General features: G+C 33.9%; 2 protein-coding genes and 1 non-coding gene across 3 annotated transcripts; 2 read left to right on the top strand and 1 right to left on the bottom strand.

Annotated features, from left to right (window-relative positions):
• Window positions 1-1495: 1495 nt before the first annotated feature.
• On the bottom strand, window positions 1496-8326 carry LOC108223792 (ubiquitin receptor RAD23d). Its single transcript, XM_017398213.2, has 12 exons — window positions 8069-8326; window positions 7280-7441; window positions 6942-6995; window positions 5656-5732; window positions 5532-5576; window positions 4806-4983; window positions 3624-3764; window positions 3475-3540; window positions 3340-3387; window positions 3115-3224; window positions 2828-2906; window positions 1496-1792 (listed from the first exon to the last, which is right to left on the bottom strand). The coding sequence occupies exons 1-12, from the start codon at window positions 8132-8134 to the stop codon at window positions 1664-1666; spliced, it is 1155 nt and encodes a 384-aa protein (XP_017253702.1). The 5' UTR covers window positions 8135-8326; the 3' UTR covers window positions 1496-1663.
• Window positions 8327-9032: 706 nt separating this feature from the next.
• TRNAR-ACG (transfer RNA arginine (anticodon ACG)) lies at window positions 9033-9106 on the top strand. The gene has a single exon. It is a non-coding gene; the product is annotated as a tRNA-Arg (tRNA).
• A 591-nt stretch (window positions 9107-9697) lies between these two features.
• On the top strand, window positions 9698-10200 carry LOC135152736 (uncharacterized). The gene is made up of 2 exons (XM_064093824.1): window positions 9698-9943; window positions 10042-10200. The coding sequence occupies exons 1-2, from the start codon at window positions 9698-9700 to the stop codon at window positions 10198-10200; spliced, it is 405 nt and encodes a 134-aa protein (XP_063949894.1).
• Window positions 10201-23130: the final 12930 nt, after the last annotated feature.

The raw sequence follows: 23130 nt of genomic DNA, 5'->3' as shown, positions 1-23130 counted from the left end.
GCATGGTCGCAACTAAGATGATAGCAGAGAATCATAGAGATTGTTCCAGAGGAGTAAAACTTGGTGAAATTTGTCAGAAGAGATCATAAGATCCAATAAGGCAAAACTAAAACTGGCTGGAAGTTATCGGAAGCCAGTAGTTAGATGCCTATGAGGTTATTTTTTAGACTTTATTCAAGGACGATACATCATTGCTATACAAGAACAGTTCTCCTTTGATTTGTGCGACTGCCCTTGATTTGTGATAAGTAGGTCAGATCACCTGGGGTAATTCTTGGTTTTGACTGTTTCTAGCATTTGAGAAATGCTAGAAACACCTTATACTTGTAAAGGAAGTTTACAAGGAAGTTTTTAGCTTACTTCGCAATGTTAAATAAAACACCTTATACTTGTAGCACTACTATCTACTGTAGCTTTACTGTGATAATAGCACATTAATTTTCAAGATTAAATGCAAGCAGCTCCCCTTTCAAAATTGTTCAAAAACTATCGGTGATCTCATTCGAAGGTAATGTTTGATGATGCATGTTTCCGCAAAACTTGTTTTTAGTTTCATGAATTCGTCATTACTCACTAGGTACCTATAAATTTGAGAAGCAACATATATGATACTTCAAATACTCCATTCTAATTAGCAGGGACTGCTATCCAAATATAATACTGTTTTTGAAAATGCATTTGGTTCAAAACTCATTACTCATGACTAGGGTTCTAAAAATTGCTAGGCATCGAGGACGGTAAAAATATTTTCGAGCTGATTATTGATAAATCGGGAATTAATTGGAACATTAATTGTACATATTTAAATATTATTTTTATGATGATGACGACGATGATAAAACATAACATTTGACATTTTTTTTAATCATTCGAGCACCGATGATTAGAAATTTAAACAAAATATAAGATTAACATGGGACAGAATTGATTCAAAGTCGACACTATTTCGAAAATAAACAAAATAAAAACTTCAGTGACAGTGAGTACTAGTGTGCATATTGCATCTCATTCGGGTTCATATTACACTGCTACGTAAATGTCCCTGCATTCTTCTAAAAACTCTAGTTGCAGAAATATAAAAATCACCAGTATCAATTGCAAACAAAGTAGCAATCCTTTAATAATATAATTACAACACACAAAATGCTAAAATTTTAAAAATCAATGATCGTCTAGACGAGACAGAATGTTGACCGCCTACAAAACAATTTTGACTGATTTTTTAAAATAACACCTAGAAACTATTTTGACTGATTTTTAAAAAAACACCTAATTTACCATTTAAGGTCAAATCGGGGCGTTTGGAGACTGCATAGACTGATATTTATAAAACTGCTGATAATATCCATCAGGCAAAAACCACTTGTACGTTTTAATACATAACAGATCGAAAGAGACCTTTAATGAAAAACTGATGAACGTTACTGGAGCAAGAGCAACTGCCAGAATAAGCCATTAGAAGCCGATTAAAAAAAGGGAAAGGAAAAGGAAAGGATGCCACACCAGTGAAGAAATATGTATTGATAATCCGGGCCAACATAATCAAATGTAATCCAAAATCCAAATTACAAAGGTCTGACTAAATACTATTTTTGTAATTTTTAAACCTGACCCACTTGAAAAGGGCACAAAACCAAGTCACTTTATATGTAGGAACAATTCTTCAGTTAGCTACGTCATCATCAAACTCATGACCATGATCCAAAAGATAGTTAGCAGCCAGTTCCTCATCTCTGTTACATGCGAAGAATACTTGCAATACTACAGCTCGATCGAAACCCATTGCTTCAAGCTGTCGAAACCACAGAAAAAGTAAACATAATAGACACCATTCAATATCAAATTACTTCTTGAGATCGAACTACACTACAAAGTTGACATTTAGATCAAAATGCATACCGAGTTATACACACACTCTAAGGCCATGTTTGTTTTGCTGGATTATAACCACCAAATCTCTAAATTTTAAGGATTCTTATGGAGTTAGATTTTATCTTTTTGATTCATTTCCATGGAATTATAATACATTCTATCACAAGACATTATAATCCCATATAAATGAATTAGAAAGATGATCAAAATATGAAATGGGGTTATGATCCCTTACGTTTGGAACAAATAAGGTAGTAGTCCAGGGATTATAATCCCTTCAAACAAACATGGCCTAAAGGGAATAATACACTACAAACAAATGTAACCTGCACACTCAACGAAAACACTTTGTGACAATATGTATGCTATAGGTTACTGTATATTATTAGCATATGTAGTCGAAAAACTGTTTACAAACAAACAGTTACTTTTTTCTTCTATTTGTTGACAAATTAGAAACCAGGTAAAAAAAAAAAGAAAAATTCTGGTAAATATGATATGCAGGAAAAAAAAATGAATTGTCACGGTACCTAAAAAATTACTCAGTGTTGCTGGATTCACAAACTATTATTACAAGAAAAAACCAAATCTGATTCGAAACATTCCTATACACTTTGGTCTCGCATTGTACTTTGGGTTTTATTGATTGAGTAACAAAACGTCTATTTGGTAAACCAATATTTTTAATGACCTACCAATCGAAATGGGGGCATACTTATGGAGCCTTAATATGTTCATACCAAACACGGGTACAGTGAAATTAGTATATTATATTTAAGTGAACTTTTAGCTATTTGTAGTGATGCCTCGATTAAGAAACTGTCCGACTATGTCTAAGCCATAGTAGTACCAACAAAATCTCATTTATAAGTAGTGTGCTGGTGAAATGTTCATTATGGGAACCTTGAGGCAGTTAAGTTTCACCTATAAAATTCCCAAGGTTATTTCTACTTACACGTTCAATTGCCTCTCGCTCTTCAGGTGTAACAGCTATAGCTTGCGGAGCAGCTCCACCCAGATCCCCCAGTACGTTCCTGATAAATTCGAACCATTTCAGTGTATAGCTTAGAAATCACGAAGAAGTGATATTACATGGAAAAGAATGAAAAAGGAGTGGCAGAATCAACGTGTCCACATCTTTTGAAAAACAAAAGATTTGCACTAGTTTAACTTTGAATCCTACCCTCAATTTTGGGAAGAATACAAAGAATTTGCATCAGATATATAAGAAATATTTCTTACCCTTCCCCCCCTTCATCACCTTCATTTATCAAACGCAGAAAGTCCGCCTGATGCTCCTGAATAAGTCGCATCAGGTTCGGATTTTGCTTTCCCAATTCCTGAAGCATAGGCTGCAAAAGAAAAAAAAAACATCACTCATGATAGCTTAGACAAAGTAACTGGCAAATTGGAAATGGATGGTCCACAAAAATAATGGCATATATATATATATATATATATATATACCTGCAGTATTTGAGGATTTGCTTGAACCATTCCTCGCAAGGCTTGAAACTGAAGTTTTAAAAAAAACATATTTACAAAAGTTAGGATCCAAAATTTGAAATTTTTTTACTAGAATCCTTAGAGAAAAGCATGTACCTGCGGATTGGTGCGTAGAAAGTCCAAGTTCCCCGCATTTGCGTTTGCGCCCATATTTGGAAGTCCCTTTGCGTCCACAGGATATAAAAGTGCTAACATTAAACAATTATTGCGGGAGGAGAAAACTAAAGCTATTAGCAAATCGCTACCTGTGGGAAAAGATTCAGAGGGTCCGCATTAGGGCCACCAGGGGGTACTGTTGCTTGTGGTGCCTGCGACGGAGGGTTTATAGCTTGACCTCCAGTAGGTTCTTGGGCTGCAACGGGAGCTAAAACTTGCTCGGGAATTCCCTTAAAAAAATAAACTTCATAATTTAGTAAAATGAGAGAAAAACAATAAACAGCAAGACTGAGACGTAAATATGTAATGTCCAGAATCAAGGACTCGGGCAAAGCAGTAAGTTGAAGAGGGAAACAACTGCACAAAACTAGTAGCCTAAACATACAACCACAAGCAGAACCTGAATCCTAGGATGTTAGTATGTGAGATTTCAGAGATGCCTTCTTATTGTGTATTGGGTTGGCAGATAGCCAGATACAATACAGCTTGGCAGATAGAATATATATTGGTGCCTTCATCACCCAATTCTCAAGATCATCCTAATACACAACGGTAGCTTCTTATAACATAGGAATGATTCTACATTAAGATTAGCAACGCATATAATAATAGTAACAGATACCATTGTTCTTCCAATTAACAACTTGAAGTCCTCCCAAGTCCTAATTTTATGGTTCATCTACAGTATTTAAAGGGATATATCAGGTCCGATTTCTATCACAGTAACCATGAAAATATCCTTATACTGCCAAGGCAGCTACCAAGGATTAAGCACATTTAAAGTTATAACACCTATAAGCTCCACCATTCATATTCCCGTTCTCCATGAGACAAAGGATTTCCACCTATAATAAACGAGGCAAGCTTAAATTTTCAGAATCTTTATCCAACGGCATGATCAATATATCTTATTTATTCATAGAATAAACTCTCAAAATCCTTTCTGTTGGTTATGATTAGAGCAAACATGTGCACACATGACAAAATAAATGCAAAATACTTCCCAAGCACATCGGTGAACCAAATAATATTGCATCGATGGTATATGATACCGGGTATACTGGATGATACCATTTATTCGGGATGTTTGAATTCTATTAGTTATTCTGGCAACACAGCAGAACTGGCAATTCTGACTGTCACCTGAAGCCTAAAATTTTGCCATAAAATGAAGTGACAAGGTAAATAGATAAAACTTCTGAAAAACCGAGTAAAGGATGTGCGCCAAAAAGCATAAAATGAAACACAACGAGAACCAAGGAAGAACTCACTGAATATAGGTATTCAACAGCTCTCTCAGGATTGTTAAACGCGGCACGCAGTGCACGAACAACTGTATCACGATCCCAGCTCCCTCCACCCATATCAAGAATTTGCTGTATTGTAGATTCTAGGTTACCTCCAGCCACAAGATTTGATGCAGCATGACCGTATACATCTGCCACAGATCTGCTTCAGCCAAGATCAGAAGAAAAAAAAAAAGAGAAAAAAGGAGTCAAATAAGAGCAGGAGCAACATATAATTAGATATAGGAAGTAGGAACAAGTCCAATAAACAAACAAATCACCAAGGAGAGAAATACACTGACAACAATCCAATTGTCAAAAACCTTTTTTTTAATTTAAGTGGGAGAGAAAGTTCGGATTTTAGCGCGCCCCTGTTTATGCAACAATCAGATTGAATTACATGACATAACATCTTAATGTCTTCAACTATCCCTCTAATTAGTCGCAGAAATGGACCACCATGTAAGACATTGGTACTTATGCTTAAAGAACATGCTTTTGTGTGGAACTAGCATCACAATTTGCCATTTCGGTCAGGGAGCAAACTTAACCAATTAAAAGAGGCAACATGCTCATAAAAGTTCAAATGAAATTGCACCACTGCTACTCTATGGAGCATGTAATAAACATTTGGAACATCTTACAGCATATTAGATATTAAGACCATTGCTAAAACTATGAGCAGTTAGATAAGAAAGGATTTGTACTTACGTATCAGGAGCAGAAATCGGAGTAGATTCGGATCCCGGTTGTGGGCTGGCACACGAACAATGAACATTAGATCTTTCTAAATGAATGTTCAATATTACAATGCACACAGGTCTATGTAACTCACATCTGAACAGTAGATGCAGGTGCTTGAGATGATGTTACAGGCTGTACTGGAGAAGGTGAAGGGTTGACTGCCTGAGCCTACATATTAATGATCTCAGTTAGCACTTCAAAAGAACACATACGTGAAAGATGAAAACAAGAAACTGAAAAGGATACATCATGCCTATTTGTTTTCAGAAACAGTTGGGGCCATATTGGTCCAGTTTGATGAATGGTTGCCCAGATAAATACTTCCTATCATGCAGCCACAGTACCATACTACCGAAATCTAAGGCGACTATATCATGACCCCAATAGAACTCTATCCCGATAAAATTCGTGACAAGGCAAATATAGAGACAAAACCGAAAAATTACCAAAGCAACCAGAAAATTGACCAAAATGATCAGTTTATTACAATTATATTATTCGTCCAAACTTAAACATTCATCCTACTAAATCCAATATATTTTGCCGAACCCAAATATGTGAAACAAACACGAATACCACATGAAACTCAAAGTAGGAGTCAGATTGCTTATTATTTACTTTTTATAAACCAACTTTTTAATATTTAATTCGAGTTCTGTTGTTGCTATTGCCTACATCACTACAATGGTTAAGATGAGCTAAGACCCACTTTTAAAACAGAATGGATGCATCTTAAATGTGCACACTGTTTTATCACCATAGAAAGATCGTAATATATCCGGGTGCAAGAAATATAATTTATCACCACAAGTTGAGCAAATAAGCACACTACATTCATATTTTACACACACAAAAAAAGAACCCTAGGTTACTAGAATAATGTTGACAAACAAATCTTTCAAGATATTACGTAACAGTATAACACTATATTTATATTGATATTACAGATTTTCATAATATAAGCACTTATAACATCGTCATCCCTATTCCTAGTGTATCAACATGTTGTAGCCGGTTTTGCAGCCACATATTAATTTGCCAAAGCACCACAAACAAGTTCCAACTTCCAAATAGTAAGCAGACAATAAGCATGACCGCAAATCAATTGCATAACACAGATCACATTAAACCAGTTGTTCTAAATTTCCGTATATATGACCCTTTGATTAAAGAAATAATATGTCAAAACAGTTAATTGCTGAATTTATGTTTCGAAGCAAGTTGATATAAACACTGGGAATCCCTTCTATTTTTAAGGATTTAAGTAGAGTTAATTTTCAAATCGTTTAAGTTTCTGTACAAGTTACCCACTCAGCATCCCTTCTGGTATTTTTAGGATCTTAATTAGGGTTACACGACAAAAGGTTCTGCACTCACCGTGCTTGCAGGTGCAGCTGATGTAGTTGATGCCTCACCTGATGGATTTTTAGCCTGTAATAGTCAACAAACATAAAGATTTACCAACATTTTCTTTTGTTACTTTACATACTATATAAAAGATGTCTGCTTAAAAAGCGATAAAGCTTATCACATTATTAAACCCACCCAAACCCCTTAAAAGTCTGCGCCCATATTACTACCATACTTCCAGCATGAATGTCTCTCTCCAATTAAACAAAGTAATACTCCATATTTCCAGAATGAATGGTTCTCTCCCATTAAATAAAATAATACTAAAAGAAATAATCCTTGGCACACTCAACGTGATAATTTACCTTCGATAGCATAACAACAATAAAACTATTCTCAGCAACATTGTTCTCCTCTAGCGTGGTTGTATCCTTAAGTACCTTTCCCTGATGGATAAGTATCTGCTGTAGAGCAGGGTAAACATTTGCACCCTGTTTTGTCTCTATGATATTCTTCACCTCGGATATCTGAATAAACGAATTAGCCGTCAACGAGCCAACAAACAAAAAAACAAATTTTAGAAACAGATAAACACTAGCACACACACAATAACTCATAAACAGGCAAGTCATTCAATCACATTAACACCGTTGCAAACTCTCAAAAACTTTTATAGTTCTCGAAATACTTTACTGAATATATATAAAAAGATGTATCAACATTCACATTAACACGTTGCAAAACTATTTACAACTTCTATTGTTCCCGAGATTATGTACTGAATAGGTATAAAAACTGTATCTTGCTCACTTTGAAATTTATATTGCAATTCAGTTAACTTGCGCAACAATCAGCATATAAAAAGAAGCGATCCACATACACAATTGTAACTAAATTCATAACCGATGGAATTAAACTAATTGCACAGCCTATCAACAATCAAAGCCACTAATAAACACAACAAAAACAGTAATTTAAACAAGTAAAATTTATAAATAATCAATTTCAATAAAAAAAACCCTAGTACATCCCCTGAATCACACAGCACAAATTCGATTACAAGTATATATATGAGAGATAGAGACAAGGACAGAGAGAGAAGGGAGAGGGGGAGAGAGAGAGAGAGAGAGGGAGGGAGGGAGAGAGATGAGTACAGTATTATCAGGTTGGACTTGGATCTCAAAGTTAGTGCCTTTCAAAGTTTTCACAAACACTTTCATCTTGACCGCTCCGACCGCCGCCGGCGATAAATATATAATATTTGAGTCGTAAAATAAAGTGTTGTACTTGTATACAATAGTTTGTATTTATAGCAGTGCCTGCGACACTGTACTACTTACTGTCACGGTGTTTATCCAAGACCAGAGGTGACGTCACAGTTACAGCCAGGTTTCCACGCTCTGGGCTGGGTTGTGATACACTGGGCTACTGGAATCACGAGTGTGTAGAATTTCAAGGCAGGTCCAAACCCAACAATTATAATATAAACAAATCTCAATTCTTTGTAATCTTGCAAGTCTACACAATTCGTTAATAATTGCATTTTGAGCATTTTTTTTTAATTAAGAATACTATTATAGTAATGCATTATAAATTATTTAATAATTTGTTTATTATTTAGTCTATAATTAATACTCCCTCCGTCCCATTTTATGTGTTCCTTTTTGGGACGTCCCAAAAAAAAATAAACCTACAATACTTACTATTTTTTAACATTACTTTTCACTATTACACCCATTACCTCTATATTTTATACTTTTTTTATTAAATAAACACTATTACACCCACTACTTTCCTCCACCATCTCAAATCTATTATTAAATATTGATGGGTCCCACCACTTTACCCACTTTTCAACTACATTTACTACCTTTTTCTTAATCTCCGTGAAAGTCAAACCATTTCACATAAATTGGGACGAAGGGAGTAATATTTATTTTAATATTTTTTGTATTTGCATTTTTATAAGGTGATATTACAGTTTTTTAGTAAAAATAGTGATGATATTAGTTTCAAATGAGGACTTGATCACATCTTCTTAACCCGAAATAGCTGGGGAGAGGAAAGGTTCCTTTTTTTGAGGGTACTCCCGGGAACAGATCAAGTGGAGACGGGGTGGGGCCTGTAGCTCAGAGGATTAGAGCACGTGGCTACGAACCACGTTGTCGGGGGTTCGAATCCCTCCTTGCCCACAATCGGCCCTTCATGTATGGTTACCGGATGCCATGGAGGGTCCTACTCCTATTTCGGATCTTATACATGCTGCTACTAAACAGGAACAAGAGGGATCCATCGAAGAAGATCCTTCTCCTTCCTTTTTTTCCGAACCTACGAATTCGCCAATTATGAGTTGGGCGCTTTAACCATTCAGCCATGGATTCTTAGCGGGGATCCGCTGTTGTTCCCATGAATGTTACACACATATTATATGTTTTACATGTAATTACATTTTGATGAATAAATATGTGTATTGTAAGTTTGAGTTGATAAAAGTGACTTTATATTTGATTTTTAATATATTCAATAGGTTGTTATATATCTAATTGTAATAAGAAAAAAAGTATAGCCTATTAGAGTTACATCAATTCTTTTAATAGTTTGCACAATATAAGTTGCTGCAAGCGCAGAAAGAGGATTGGAGTATAGCAGACAATGAGCCGATATGGAAAATTTTATGGCGTATAAAAGCCCCTCCCAAGGCTCTCAATCTTGTATGACGTGCTTTATCACGTTGCCTCCCAACATTAGTGCAGTTACAGTTCAAACAAGTTCTGGTGCAAGGGATGTGCCCAGTTTGTCATAATGATGAAGAAACAATTATTCACAGCTTAGCATCCTGTTCTTTTGCCAGGCAATGTTGGGATCTCTTACTTCCAAGAATGCAATGGGATGTAGCAGTGGACTTCAGACAGTGGTTAGTGTGTCTTTTTAACTCAGTAAGTGGGGAGAAATATGCTGAGATTGTTGTTCTATGTTGGGCCATCTGGAGAGGCCGGAATGACCTTGTATGGAATCAAAAATCAACATCGGTTAGTATAATGGTTGCTGCAGCGAAGCAGTACTTTACAACTTTACACAGTGGAAGATAGCCTAGAGTAGATGTTCTATGGCTCTTCTCCGGCCTCAGGTTGAAGGAGATGGAGCTTGTGTATGGGCGAACCCGTTACCAAATATAGTTAAGGTGTCTGTTGACGCAGCCGTTTTTGGGGACCGTGGTGGTTTTGCCGTAGGGCTGTTTGCAAGGGATTCTGATGGCTTGTTGGTTGAAGCTAGGGCGAAATTCTAATCTCAGGTGGTTGCTCCAGTACTAGCTGAAGCCATGACTATAAAAGAAGCATTGAGCTGGATAGATTTAACTCAATGGTCGCTAGGTAATATTGGAGTCTGATTGTCTTGTAGTAGTTCAAGCAATCAGAAGCAAATCTCCAATGGAATCACCTTTTGGGTTGATTATCGAGGATTGTCGACGCATGATGCAATGACTTCATAACAAAGTTTCTTTGTTTTTTGTTAAACAATCTGCGAATATGATCGCCCATGAACTTGCTAGGGGATCATATGATTATTCAGGTCGTATTTTCGATAGGAATTCTATCCCTATTGAAATTCAGAATTGTATTGATAATGATTTGAGCTATTAATAAAATTCTCCAACTTTCAGTAAAAAAAAAAATAGTTTTCACAATAGACGAAATGCTTAAAATGGTAATATTAAACAATTTGCTCATTCTTCATAATATATTTAGTTTGTAATCAAACTGAAAGTAGTTTGAGATATTCTAGCATCCAACCCATATTAGATTTTGTTGGTTGTCAAGTTTCAATTCAACTCCCTACTTCCAACTATATATTTTATTAAAGGTACCCAAAAGCTGTTTAATCTCATAAAGAGATTGTCCTTAAATTTTCAATGACACATTACAGCGGCATTAATGTGTTAATACACATATCTTGATTAATGCTTACTCAAGGTAGACTGAGCATTTTACTTTTCAATCATTGAAAGTATACGTTAGATTTCAATTGCATAAGTATTTAAGAAGAGGTTCTTGATAGTTGCGCAATCAAACAGTAATATGTATCCTTTGTTAACTTAATTATGACATTACAGTATGATCGATGTCCACATGTATTTCATAATAGTTTATAGTTAATGTTCATATTTAAGTTAAACGTTTTACTTTCGAACTGTAGATTAAAAACGATATTATGTTCTTGAATTAATTGAATCCTTAATCTTGAACCAAACGGAACTTCTAGTATATAACATAATTGACCTTTGCTTGGTTGTGTATGGGATGCTCAATTTTTCTCCATTAGTATTAGAAGTAGATTTGAGATTATTGCTTGACTCTTAGAGAGCGAAGCGTAATGAATGCAGACAATCAAAGACAAATAAACTACAAGGGTCTTGAAGTAATGTAAATAGTTTGAATACTTTACTCATCAATAACGCTTTCTTGATTCTTATTTTACGAGAAATATTCAAAACTGATCGTTAAGTTTTATCAAAACATTACATGAAGCATTATATCTAAACAAATGTCATGTTAGATACATACATGTTATTCAGACAATGCAAACAATAAGTTATATTGTAGAAGGGGGGTTGAATACAATCTACAAAAATTTTAAATAATTTTTGCTTAACAGATTATATTCAAGCTACAAGAGAAAATTAAAAACTAAAACAGAAATTTAAAGAACAAGGATCTTAAAAATTTCAGGTTGATTGTTTGATCCACCTGAGAGATTTTTTATATCAAGAACCTTCCAAGTAAAAATACTTGGCTGCTTACAAAAGAATGAAGAGCAGAAACTTACAATTTCTTGCTTGCTATCTCTACTGCTTTGCTCTTCAGTTCTTAGTGTTTGGATACTTTGAAATATAAATTACAAAGTGAATATATACTACTACAAACAAAACTAGTCTGTAAAAGTATTTTCCTACTCAGTTTCTAGCTATTACAAATAATGAATTTCTTGTACTTGATACAGCATTTGGCAGCTTGAAATTCTTGTTGCTTTGCCAGAAATAGTAGGCTTTGAGGTTCTCAATATTTGACTAAACTGCTTTTGGTTTAGCTTCTAAAACTGGTGCAGCATCTGTCACATCAACCCATGTGCTTCTTGTCTTTTACTTGACTTGTAGCTGTCAATTGCTAATATATTAATAATATTATCAATCGATAATAACTTTAAACAAGCGATTGATAACCTTCTTGAATTATCGATTGATAGCCTTCCTTGATTGATACCAATTGATGTGTTGATGTAGCGATTGATAAACTCTTCAATTTAGCCATTGATACTACATAACTAGCGATCGATTTTCACTTCACTTGGATAGATTACATGACTTCACATATTTACAATTATGTCACCCTATCTATACATCCATTGATAGATCAACTGCTAATTTAAAAGTATGCATTATTATCACATCAATCGCTAAGATGCTCCAGCTTTGTTACAGTACCTCATCATCCGTTGATGGGTGAATCTGATTAATTGCTACTGCCTTAGCATGCTTGCAATTGATCAGCTACATGCAGTTTTATTCTAAGTAAGAATAAAACACTTTGTATCATCAAGCATCACATATTCCTAACAATACATACATACATACATACATACATACATACATATATGATTTTACAATCTTGGTAATACTAATATTAATTTTGTATTACATAACAGTAATTTACATGTAATACGTACTTCCCACAAACATTGATTAAACTCTATTTAATTGTTTTTAATAAAATTTAATCACTGACTTTGAGAATTTTCTATAAAATCAAATACAATAAAGTACAAAGAAATATTAATAAGATTAAAACTACTTACAATATTCTTACACTATGTCTTAACCCTTATTAGTAAGTATGTCTCTCGATTGATGCAAAGAGTTTCCTATTATGTGTTACGTAAGAAGGTTCATCTAATTCTAGATCAAGGATTTAGTTAAAGTAAACAAAAATATTTGTCATTCTAAGATAAGTAAGCAAAACACTCAACTTCAGTATAAGCTCTATTTATAAACTAAGTACGGTATATTGTGGACATGAATCATGCAATTGTGTCAAAAATTCAAGAAAATATATCATTATCGGGTTGAGTAACTTTAAGAACCTCTTCTTAAACACATATTCAATTAAAATTTCATGTATTTTTTTTAAATATTTATAAATAGTAAGTAAGATGATTATCCTAACTCAAGTAACCGGTGATTATAAACCAATCATGATATGAGTAGTAGTCACAACGATTATGTTTTAAGTCACCGAAAAATTATGATCGATTTTTTTTGTTTGACAGGATTCTCTTCACAAACACATAATCAGTTACAAATAATAGATTAAACTAAAACTTGTCTAATAATAAAACTTTACAGGTTGAAAGTTAAAATATCTAAAACTTATTGCTCTCGTATCACAACTGAAATTATGTAATAATGAGGGAAAAAATTATTTATACATTACCATTTTAAGAACCTCATTTATGGTGCAAGCTATTAGAAGAATGAATATTACTATGACAAACAAAAGTATCTTTCTTATTATGGACAAGATAGATAAAAAAATGTTAATTAGATTAAAAGTTATATAGGGTCACTGACATCAACTCAAATGTACAGTTCACGTGCACAATCCATCAAAATGATGATAATATTTGTTGCATATCACTTACCATTGTAAACATTAGCTTTAATAATAAGCTTAATTGGTGATTCATTAAGAATTCTTCTAATTATGCACTAAAATCAAATTAACTTGTTTTGTATTTGATAACGCTTCAAGAACTATGTTAAGATTACGACAAAACCCTAAGCATAGACAAAATTTAGCTTGCACATCTTCAAATTTTAAATTGGATTGTAGACAGTCATATTAACAAGTATGCATTTTAACATATACCACATGTCTAAATTATAATTAAACAAGTCAATTTGAAAATAAAAAGATAATGATAATATTTGTAGACAAAAAAATAATTACAATCTACTAAATTCAAAATACAACTATACAGGGCAATATACCTTTATATGTTTGTAGATGCCAAACGGATGTATTTGATAACATGAAGTGAGCCTTTCTTGTCACCTTGTATATGTCCACAACAATATATGTAAGAGCTTGAATTCAAACAATGAACAATTTAGAAATTAAAATTAAAAATCTTCTCAAAAGGATACTTAAAATTTATATTTACTAACTTATTGACATAAGAGTTCAACACAAACTAAAATAATCAACAACATTCTAGAATTAAAAAGTACTAAAGACTTCAATAAAGCTAAAAATATATAATAAGGTAACAAATCATAACATATTATGTATATTTAATATAATCAAGATTATTAACCCAACAATTAGAACCATCAATGTGATATAGATGTGTAATCGATATTGAGATCTAATGGAAAAAAAATATCAAAAGAACGATTAACTCAACGTACCGCTAAATGTATAACACCAAAACATCGCACAATCACATATATTGAGTTTAGAAAATGTGTACATATAAACGATTAGGACATAGTGTTGATCTGAAGAAAGTAGATGATAAGGTTTATGTCTACATACAGGGCGGAAGTAGGATAATGTGAAAAATATGTGTGTTAACAATATATGTATATATAATATGTACGGGTATTATCGTCATTTCATCCTAATAACACCCTAATAACAGTAGGTAGGGGTATTTTTATTATTTAATATTAAATAATAATCAAATGAAATTCTAGCAATATTATATTATATAATAAGAGGATGGATAATTTTGTCATTTCATATTGAAAAATTCACCCATCTGAAATTGTAATTATAGTATATTTTATGTATAACGAACTAAAATTGTATAGTTCAATAATTATTTTTATAAAATTTTAAAAAAAATCTTCAAAAATTTAGAGATATAAAGAAGGTAGAGATGTGATGGCAATATTACTATTTCTTCATTTCCAGTTTCAATTTTTTATATCGACAATGAGATATAAGGAAAAATTTAACACAATATCCTATCATTATAAAAGCTTCAAAAAAATTGATGAAATAAATTTGTACACATAAAACAAAACAATTGTTCGATAGCTACTTCGATTCAAAAATCTTAATGCCTAAATCTCTACCGATTCGGCTGTTTTTCCCGGTGATGACGATCGACTGTCAGAAATATAAAAGAAAGTTTCAAGAATGAGAAGTGTATAAAGCCGAAGACACGAGGGATTTTTTTCGAGGATGTTATATTATTCTCCTCATTTTGTATGTTTTTATTGTAACTGGTTTTCTAGCCTAATTAATGGACGAGCATGCTCCAAATATGTTTAGATTGGTGTTACAATTTTTAAGGATATTATATATAATTTTGAAATAAGAAATTTTATTTTATAAGTTAATTATGTACAAATATCTTCAAGTCTACGAATTTTAATTAAGTTATAAATTAATTAATTGAATATATTGTGAAATTCGTATTATTATACTAAAAAATATTTTTGAGATTAATTAATTATATAATTTAAACGGATGTAAATTTAACTTTTCTAATATTTAATTATGAATTAAATAAAAGTAAGTTGGATATAATACATATGTATTAAGTAAGTGGTCATGGATCTTAGAAGTAGATATCAACACAATTATTAATTATTAAATATCTCTCTCTCTCTCTCACACACACACACACATATAATCTTATTCTACTACAAACCGCCTTATTATACAAACTAAAAACTCACCTGGAATATCACTAAATTTTAAAAAAAAATATCACTAATTTCTATACCTCCCTCTCCATCTTTCCCGCCACCTCCACCTCCATCTCCGCCACCACCTCCACCTATGCCTCTGCCTCCTTCATCTCCGCCGCCCCCTTTCAGTTTGCAACCCCAGTTCAGCGCCCCCGCCATTATCCTCCACAACCCCACTTCTTTCAACCCGCCATAAACACTCAAAACTTCCGCCACCATCATCTATACACTAATCACAACAATGATGGTTATGGCTTCCACTGATATGCTACCGTTATCTCTTTTGTATGGAGGAGTCGAAAAAAGAGAACCCCAATACGCCACCAGATTTCGAATAAACAACCGGACTTCCCTCGCCTAGACTACTTCATAGAGTTTTGGTGCTTACTTGGTGTAAAATGATAGGGACAGTCGTCAAAAATTAGGGATGGCAAGATAATCTGATCTGACGGATGTCTGATCCGAAACCCAAAATTTTGGATTTATCGAACCCGATTTTTTTGATTTAGATTTGGATATTAAAAGTATATTGATCCGAAACCCGATCCGAAATCCAAAACCAATCCGAACCCGAAACCCGAAAAAACCCGAATATATAACATTATATATACATATATAATATTATAAATATATATATATAGGCAATTGCTCAAATAGAAACCTCTAAAATAAAAAGGGAACTGATAGATCAGCTCCACATTTTACTATTTAAGCTCCAATTCTAAATTTTATAACACATTTATCCATGCTTTCTACACATGTTTCATCCATATTTATATGTGGTAATGCGATTTGGATGGAGGAAAAAATTTGATTGGAGTTTAAATAGTAAAGTTTGGAGCTTATTTATCAATTCCGAATAAAGACTAAAATACAAATCAAGAGAAACTATAACTAAATGACATCACCCACCCCCTATATGTCATCACCCACCCCCTATATGTCATCACCCACCTAGGGCCCACTCTCTCCCCCACTCAATCCACCCCGGGCCTGCTAGGGCCTCGCCAAGGCACCGCACAAGCCCTGGACAGGCTCCAGACAGCTTTAAGAGCCAAAACTTGGCCCCACCATGGTCCCACTAGGCCCACCCCGCCCCTACTAGGCCCCGCATAAACCACGTCTAGGCCCATCTCCACTACTAGAAAAAAGGGCTTAGACATCGGCTAAAAACCGATGTCTATTAAAAACAGGACTGATGTCTTCGCATGTGATGTAAAAGGTAGGGGTCTTAGACATCGGTTTTTAACTGATGTCTACCCCCACCTTTCACAACGGTTTTTGACCGATGTATATTTACCTAATTTACATTAGCTGCTCTGAAATGACTGATGTCTATGTTTGTCTTTTACATCAGTTTCTCAATATAACTGTAATCTTTTTTCATATTTGACATCAGTTTTTTTTAACAAATGTAACAATTAAAATGTCAAAACAAATCAACAATTAAAATTCCAAATCAACAACTATCGCCAATAGCTACACCAAACATATTTGCATTCAATCCACCAACTAATTACATAATTCATGTACTTGTACATCGAATGTCAAAGATACCAAAAGCAATACTACTTCATAAGTCATTGCAACTACACATTGAGTTCATTATACTCCCAAAATCAGCAGTTCTAAACAAAACCTAAAATCATTATATTCCCAAAGTCATTGCAACTACAATTATTGGACAAAGTTCTTTCAATTGTCCATCTGTCCATGTGAAAATATGGACATACTTCAGGCAGACTGCAAGTCCCCCAATTGTGTGGTTATGAGGACCACCCTGTAAAAATGATTCATTCACGTTAAATTTGCTTTGGAGAATAATATCACATTGGAATCATATAATCAAGTTAAGTCATTCATGGTAATAGAGCAAGAACAGAGAACTACCTGTAAACTTGCAAAAACCGCATTGTTGATAGCAGATTCTAAATAAACAACAAGAACAGGATCCTTTTTGAAGAAAATAATACCACTTCTGGGGACTCTCAAAGACTGTTAAGTAGAGTTTGTTAGCTTGTGTACACACCAAACTAACGAGGCACACTGAGATTGCTTAACATATACTAACGTGATAAGCAGCGAAATACAAATAACTTGTAAAATTAGGAACAACAGATATATAGTGAACATTAAATGAAACTATATATCCAGGGCAGTACTTTATGTATAAAAATTAACATTCTACATTGTATCATATAAAATTCAATCAAAGAAAGTATTTAAGTGCTAACTATTAGAGAAGTATCCTAGAGGGAACTTTAGAATCTCCATGCCCATGTATAAATGTAAAAACAAAGTTAGGGGTGTATCCTTTTAAGTCGTAATTAACACTACTATTGTAATTTTAAGAGGTGTAACGGTGTCTGTTTACACCATCAACGATACCAAATTACGTAGGATGCCAACCCAGTTTTAATATTTAATCTACAAGGTACAACAGATAAAATTGATTAAATATAGAGTTACAGTAAAGTATCTAACAAAAAACTAGCTGAAAGTGAAAATATACTAGTTCTCATTACTTGTATTTGGCCACCCTGGCCTTTGGCCATATCGATCACTTTGATATAAGATCCTTCATCAACTGGCTCATAAATCTAATAGAGACATGAATAAAATATGTTAAAGTATCCACTTGAAACCACTATGAGCAAGAGTAGTCATTAATTTATGTTTGTAATTAATATGCAGACGGCAGCCCAAACTCAATTAGACAAAAGAAATTACCAGAGCACAGACTAGTCGCTCTGAGATAAAAACCCACACCTCCAAACTCGAACTCAAGTCTACAGACCAGAGCACGCACCAAACCCACACCTCCAAACTCGAACTCAAGTCCGAGATCTGTTGAAAAAATGAAATAAAGGAGGGGATTAGTGTTTTAATCGAACAAATGTAAGATTAAGAGGAGAAAGCAACCTTTTTCCGCACAAATGGAGCTCGATTTGGACGAAAGTGGAAACTAGGGTTCATCGCCATTGAAAGAGGGAAGAACGGGGTGAATGAAATTTGGACAAAAGTGTTATTAGTTTTGCTAGTTTATTTAGTTTTGTGTCATTTTCTTTTATTTTTATGGGTATGTTTGGACAAGTGTTATGTTTTTTGAACAGCACACGGGAGAATATTCTAAGGGGAGGATTTCGTTTGTCAAAAAATTGGCCAAAGGGGGAAAAATAGTGGGAGAGCGCGGTCAATTTTCTTAAAAACATATTTTATACATCGGTTTTGGTCGTAGGCGATGTCTAGATTTTTAATAGACATCGGTTTCTAAATATTCGATGTCAAATAGGCTTTTAACATCGGTAGTTTTTCTAACCGATGACTAAAGTGTGATGTCTAATCCGGTTTTTCTAGTAGTGCTCGGGGCCCATCATTGGTCCCAAAATCCTTATGATTCTACTTAATCGCATTGGTTTGTATTTAGTTTATATTTTAGTAGTTTGTATTGGAGTAGGACCCTCTATATATATATATATATATATATATATATATATATATATATATATATATATATATATATATAGGGGAGGGTTCCGGTACAAACTTTTTTAGTTAAAAACTTACAAACTTTTTTACACCATCAGATCTAAACAAAACAAGCGGCTGAGATTAAAACATTTTGAAAAGGCGCGGTGGCAGTTTTGTAAATAACTGCAAGCCGCTCGTTTTCTGACACATTAATTAAAACGCACGATCTCCTAAATATTTAACTGCACGAAACCGCCATAACACTCAAACGGCATTACACACAAACCCACTGCTACACACAGCGATTTTCGATCATCATCTTCAGCAAATCTTCAGCAAATCTTAATCAACTGCAAGTCTACATTCTCAAGCGAAGTCGTCGTTCAACTCTCAAGATCTTGATCACTAACAATGGCTCCAAAGAGGAAAAGTGATGAATTACAGAGCGTCGCTGGTAATATCTCTACATTATTTCGTAAAAGCTTTGATTTTATAGTTTCAGTAAATTTAGGTTAAATGTTTGAGATATTTGTGCATTTTTTTCCAGTTAGAGATTTTAGGTTAATTTTTTTGATTTTAGGTTATTCGGTTTAAAAAGTGTTGAATGTTTGATATAATGTTGAATGTGATAATATACGTTTTTCTCCCTAATGGCTCTTAGGGAGATGCAAGAAGCCGCAAAAACTATCAGCTGCTGCTCCAACGGATACATATGTCAAAGAATTGACAACAAAAATTAAGGAAGGCCTTGCTGCTGAAGTCGAGGAAAAAGTGAAGAAAATCCAAGAAGAGGTAGATGAGCAGGTAAACAGGAAGGTGCAACAAAATTTGGCATCGGTCCTTAAGAAACTTGGTGAAGCAAACCCGTTCACAATTGATGTTACAGAGCTGTGTGCACATGTGGCCAGTGACAATGACGATGGCACACCAATGACTAAAGGCACCAGCTTCTAGTTTGCTAATAGTATGGTTGTTTAGACTTTGGTTCTTTGAAGTTATTTTGACTAGCTAATAGTATGGGGTTATATATCTAGACTTTTTGTTATTAAACTGTTAGTTTGCTGGTAGTTGGTCGATTCTGGATATTATGTTGGTTTAGCTGTGGATTTGATGTTGGAGTAAATTGGATTTGATGTTGGTTTTTGTATGTTTACAATGGTTTGTTGAAATGATGGACAAATTTTGGGAAGTATTGTATTTTAACAGTAGAATTGCAAATTTTTTTGGATAAAATGTTGCAGTAGCCTATTTAAATGTTGCAAAACTTGTATTTCAAAACTGTTGCAGTATAGGAAAAATATGTTGCCAATTTAGCTGCTGCCACCTGGCAACTTGATGGCCCCCACGTGGGCCCCACAGTGGCCCCCACGTGGGCCCCACAATGGCCCCCACGTGGGCCCCACTTTTTTAAAAAAATAAAATTACTCTAAGGTAACATAATTTTTTGTTGGAGTAGGAGAATAAAATGTTAGATTAAACACTCTTTGCTAACATATCTCGGTTGTTGCTGTAGGCAAACGATATGTTGCCTTAGACCCCCTAAGGCAACGGCAAAAATCCTATCATAAAATAAATGTTGCCTTAGCCCTTTTATGGGCCTTTAGCAACATATTGACCCCATTCTGCAACAATTTTTTTATGTTAGATAAGGCCTTTTATGGTGTAGTGTGTTTTGAATAGTAAAAAATGTTTTGAAGTATTGAATATTTCGATTTTTATTTGTTGAATTTGTACTTAAAGTATGTTGAACATGTTTGAAAATCTTGTTGGAATGCTGTTGCCAGTAGATATTGTGTTGAATTTGTGAATGATTTGTGTTGAACATGTTTGAAAAATTTGTTGCAATGCTGTTCTCAGTGGATATTGTGTTGAATTTGTCAATAATTTGTGTTGAACATGTTTGAAAACCTTGTTGCAGTGCTGTTGCCAGTAGATATTGTGTTGAATTTGTGAATGATTTGTGTTGAACATGTTTGAAAACCTTGTGGCAGTGCTGTTCCCAGTAGATATTGTGTTGAATTTGTGAATGATTTGTGTTGAAAATGTTTGAAACCCTTGTTGCAGTGCTGTTGCCAGTAGATATTGTGTTGAATTTGTTAATGATTTGTGTTGAACATGTTTGAAAACCTTGTTGGAATGCTGTTGCCAGTAGATATTGTGTTGAATTTGATAATGATTTGTGTTGAACATGTTTGAAAACCTTGTTGCAGTCCTGTTGCCAGTAGATATTGTGTTGAATTTGTGAATGATTTGTGTTGAACATGTTTGAAAACCTTGTTGCACTGCTGTACCCATTGTATATTGTTATTGATATTGTGTTGAATTCTGTTGAACCTATAGTTAAATACTTTAATTTGAAGAACAAAAACAATGATTTAATAAAGAATATAAGTGATTAAATTTTGTCAGATGCACCTATTCAGGAAGATCCTTTACTAGCAATTCTGCGAAATCCTACAAGGACATCATCACAAGAAAGATATGTTGTACAATGTTTAACTGAAATCTTTTCTAGTGAGAAATCACAGAATGTTCAGTTATCAACATCGATATGTCCTACAAAATCACTAACTGGTATAGTGATGATCTCTGTATCCACCAGTACATATCAAACATCGATATGTCCTACAGAAGCTGCCATTGCTAATGATGAGGAATTTGATAACTCATACTTATCTGTTGAGTTACAGAATGACTCTGATGAATGGTTAGCACTACAGGTGGAAAGAGGTTTGATAATTGAATTATTTAAATGTTATGAATTTTTAATAGCTGTATTGTTCATATTTCATTATATTTTCTTTGAACAATATGTTCTTATTTAATTGCAGGGAAAAACTCAGATACATCTGATACATCTGAATATCAACCTACTGATCAAGAAGAATCAGTAGAGACGTCAGATGAAGATCAGCTAATTTCAACAATGAGAGATAAGATTTTAAAAAAAAAGGGAAAAGGAGAGTCAAGCACTGGTGCAAAAAAAAGAAAGGAAAAAGGGAAAGCTAAGGCAAAAGAAAGCCAAAAGGGAAAGCAGAGGCAAGATGAAGATGAAGATGAAGATGATGAAGATGACGAAGAAGACATACAAAAGCCAAGTTCTGCAAGGGATTTCTCCAACAGAACCAGAACAAGAAACTCACCTTCAAAATTCTGTGAAGTTTTAAGTCAACTATCTGCAGAACAAACACAATGGATACGAGCAACAGGATTTCATGAGCTCCTTAATTTTTCAATTAAGGAGCTTCCACATAGACTGGGATTTCAACTGCTCAAATCGTTTGATGAGGACAAATGTGTCCTAAATTTGGAATGTGGTGAAATTCCAATTACTGAAGAAGATGTACATCTGGTTCTAGGATTACCAAAGGGCACTCTTCCTGTTGAACTTGAGACAGATGAAGATTCACAGGCAGAAAAAGAGAAACCTTTTAGAGCACAGTTTGGAAAAAGTCATGTTAGGACAAGTGATCTTGTCAGTGAGATTAAGAAAGGCACTGCTGATGATCATTTTAAGACAAACTTTCTGGTTTTAATGGGGAACACTCTCATTCAAACAGTGTCGAACGGGCTTGTTGATCAGCGACTAGTTCGATTTAAAGGAGATATCAATCGCTGCAGTGTCTACAATTGGTGTTCTTATCTTTTGCAGAGTTTAAAAAATTGTAAAAAGGAATGGGCAAAGGATCCAGCAACAAAGTACTTTTGTGGACCTCTGGTTTTCCTCATTGTAAGTATATATTATCTATATTTTGTTGAATCTAATATTACAATTTGTTGAATCTAATATTTTGTTGAATCTAATATTTTGTTGAATCTAATATTAAAATCTGTTGAATTCTTGTTCCCAATGTTGAACATGTTGAATTTCTTTTTGAATTGTGTTGAACATGTTCAAAAATATATATTGTCATTATAACATATTTTTTTATGTTATATGTAGTTGTTCTATGTGGATAGAGTGTGGATTAAAATTGAAACTGAAGTTGT

Source organism: Daucus carota, chromosome 5 (genome assembly GCF_001625215.2).
Source record: "Daucus carota subsp. sativus chromosome 5, DH1 v3.0, whole genome shotgun sequence".
Classification (NCBI taxonomy): Eukaryota; Viridiplantae; Streptophyta; class Magnoliopsida; order Apiales; family Apiaceae; genus Daucus; species Daucus carota.
Note: the sequence above shows the minus strand (reverse complement) of the source record. Positions and strands in the feature narration are given on the sequence as shown.

Bases quoted from the DNA above. Each gene is read 5' to 3' on its own strand.
- LOC135152736 (XM_064093824.1), top strand. From the start codon at position 9,698: ATGTGCCCAGTTTGTCATAATGATGAAGAAACAATTATTCACAGCTTA. The intron at 9,944-10,041 runs GTTAGTATAATG...CTCCGGCCTCAG, and splicing joins GGAATCAAAAATCAACATCG to GTTGAAGGAGATGGAGCTTG.
- LOC108223792 (XM_017398213.2), bottom strand. From the start codon at position 8,134: ATGAAAGTGTTTGTGAAAACTTTGAAAGGCACTAACTTTGAGATCCAA. The intron at 3,541-3,623 runs GTAGCGATTTGC...GTGGACGCAAAG, and splicing joins CTCTGAATCTTTTCCCACAG to GGACTTCCAAATATGGGCGC. The intron at 3,388-3,474 runs GTACATGCTTTT...TTAAAACTTCAG, and splicing joins TTCTACGCACCAATCCGCAG to TTTCAAGCCTTGCGAGGAAT.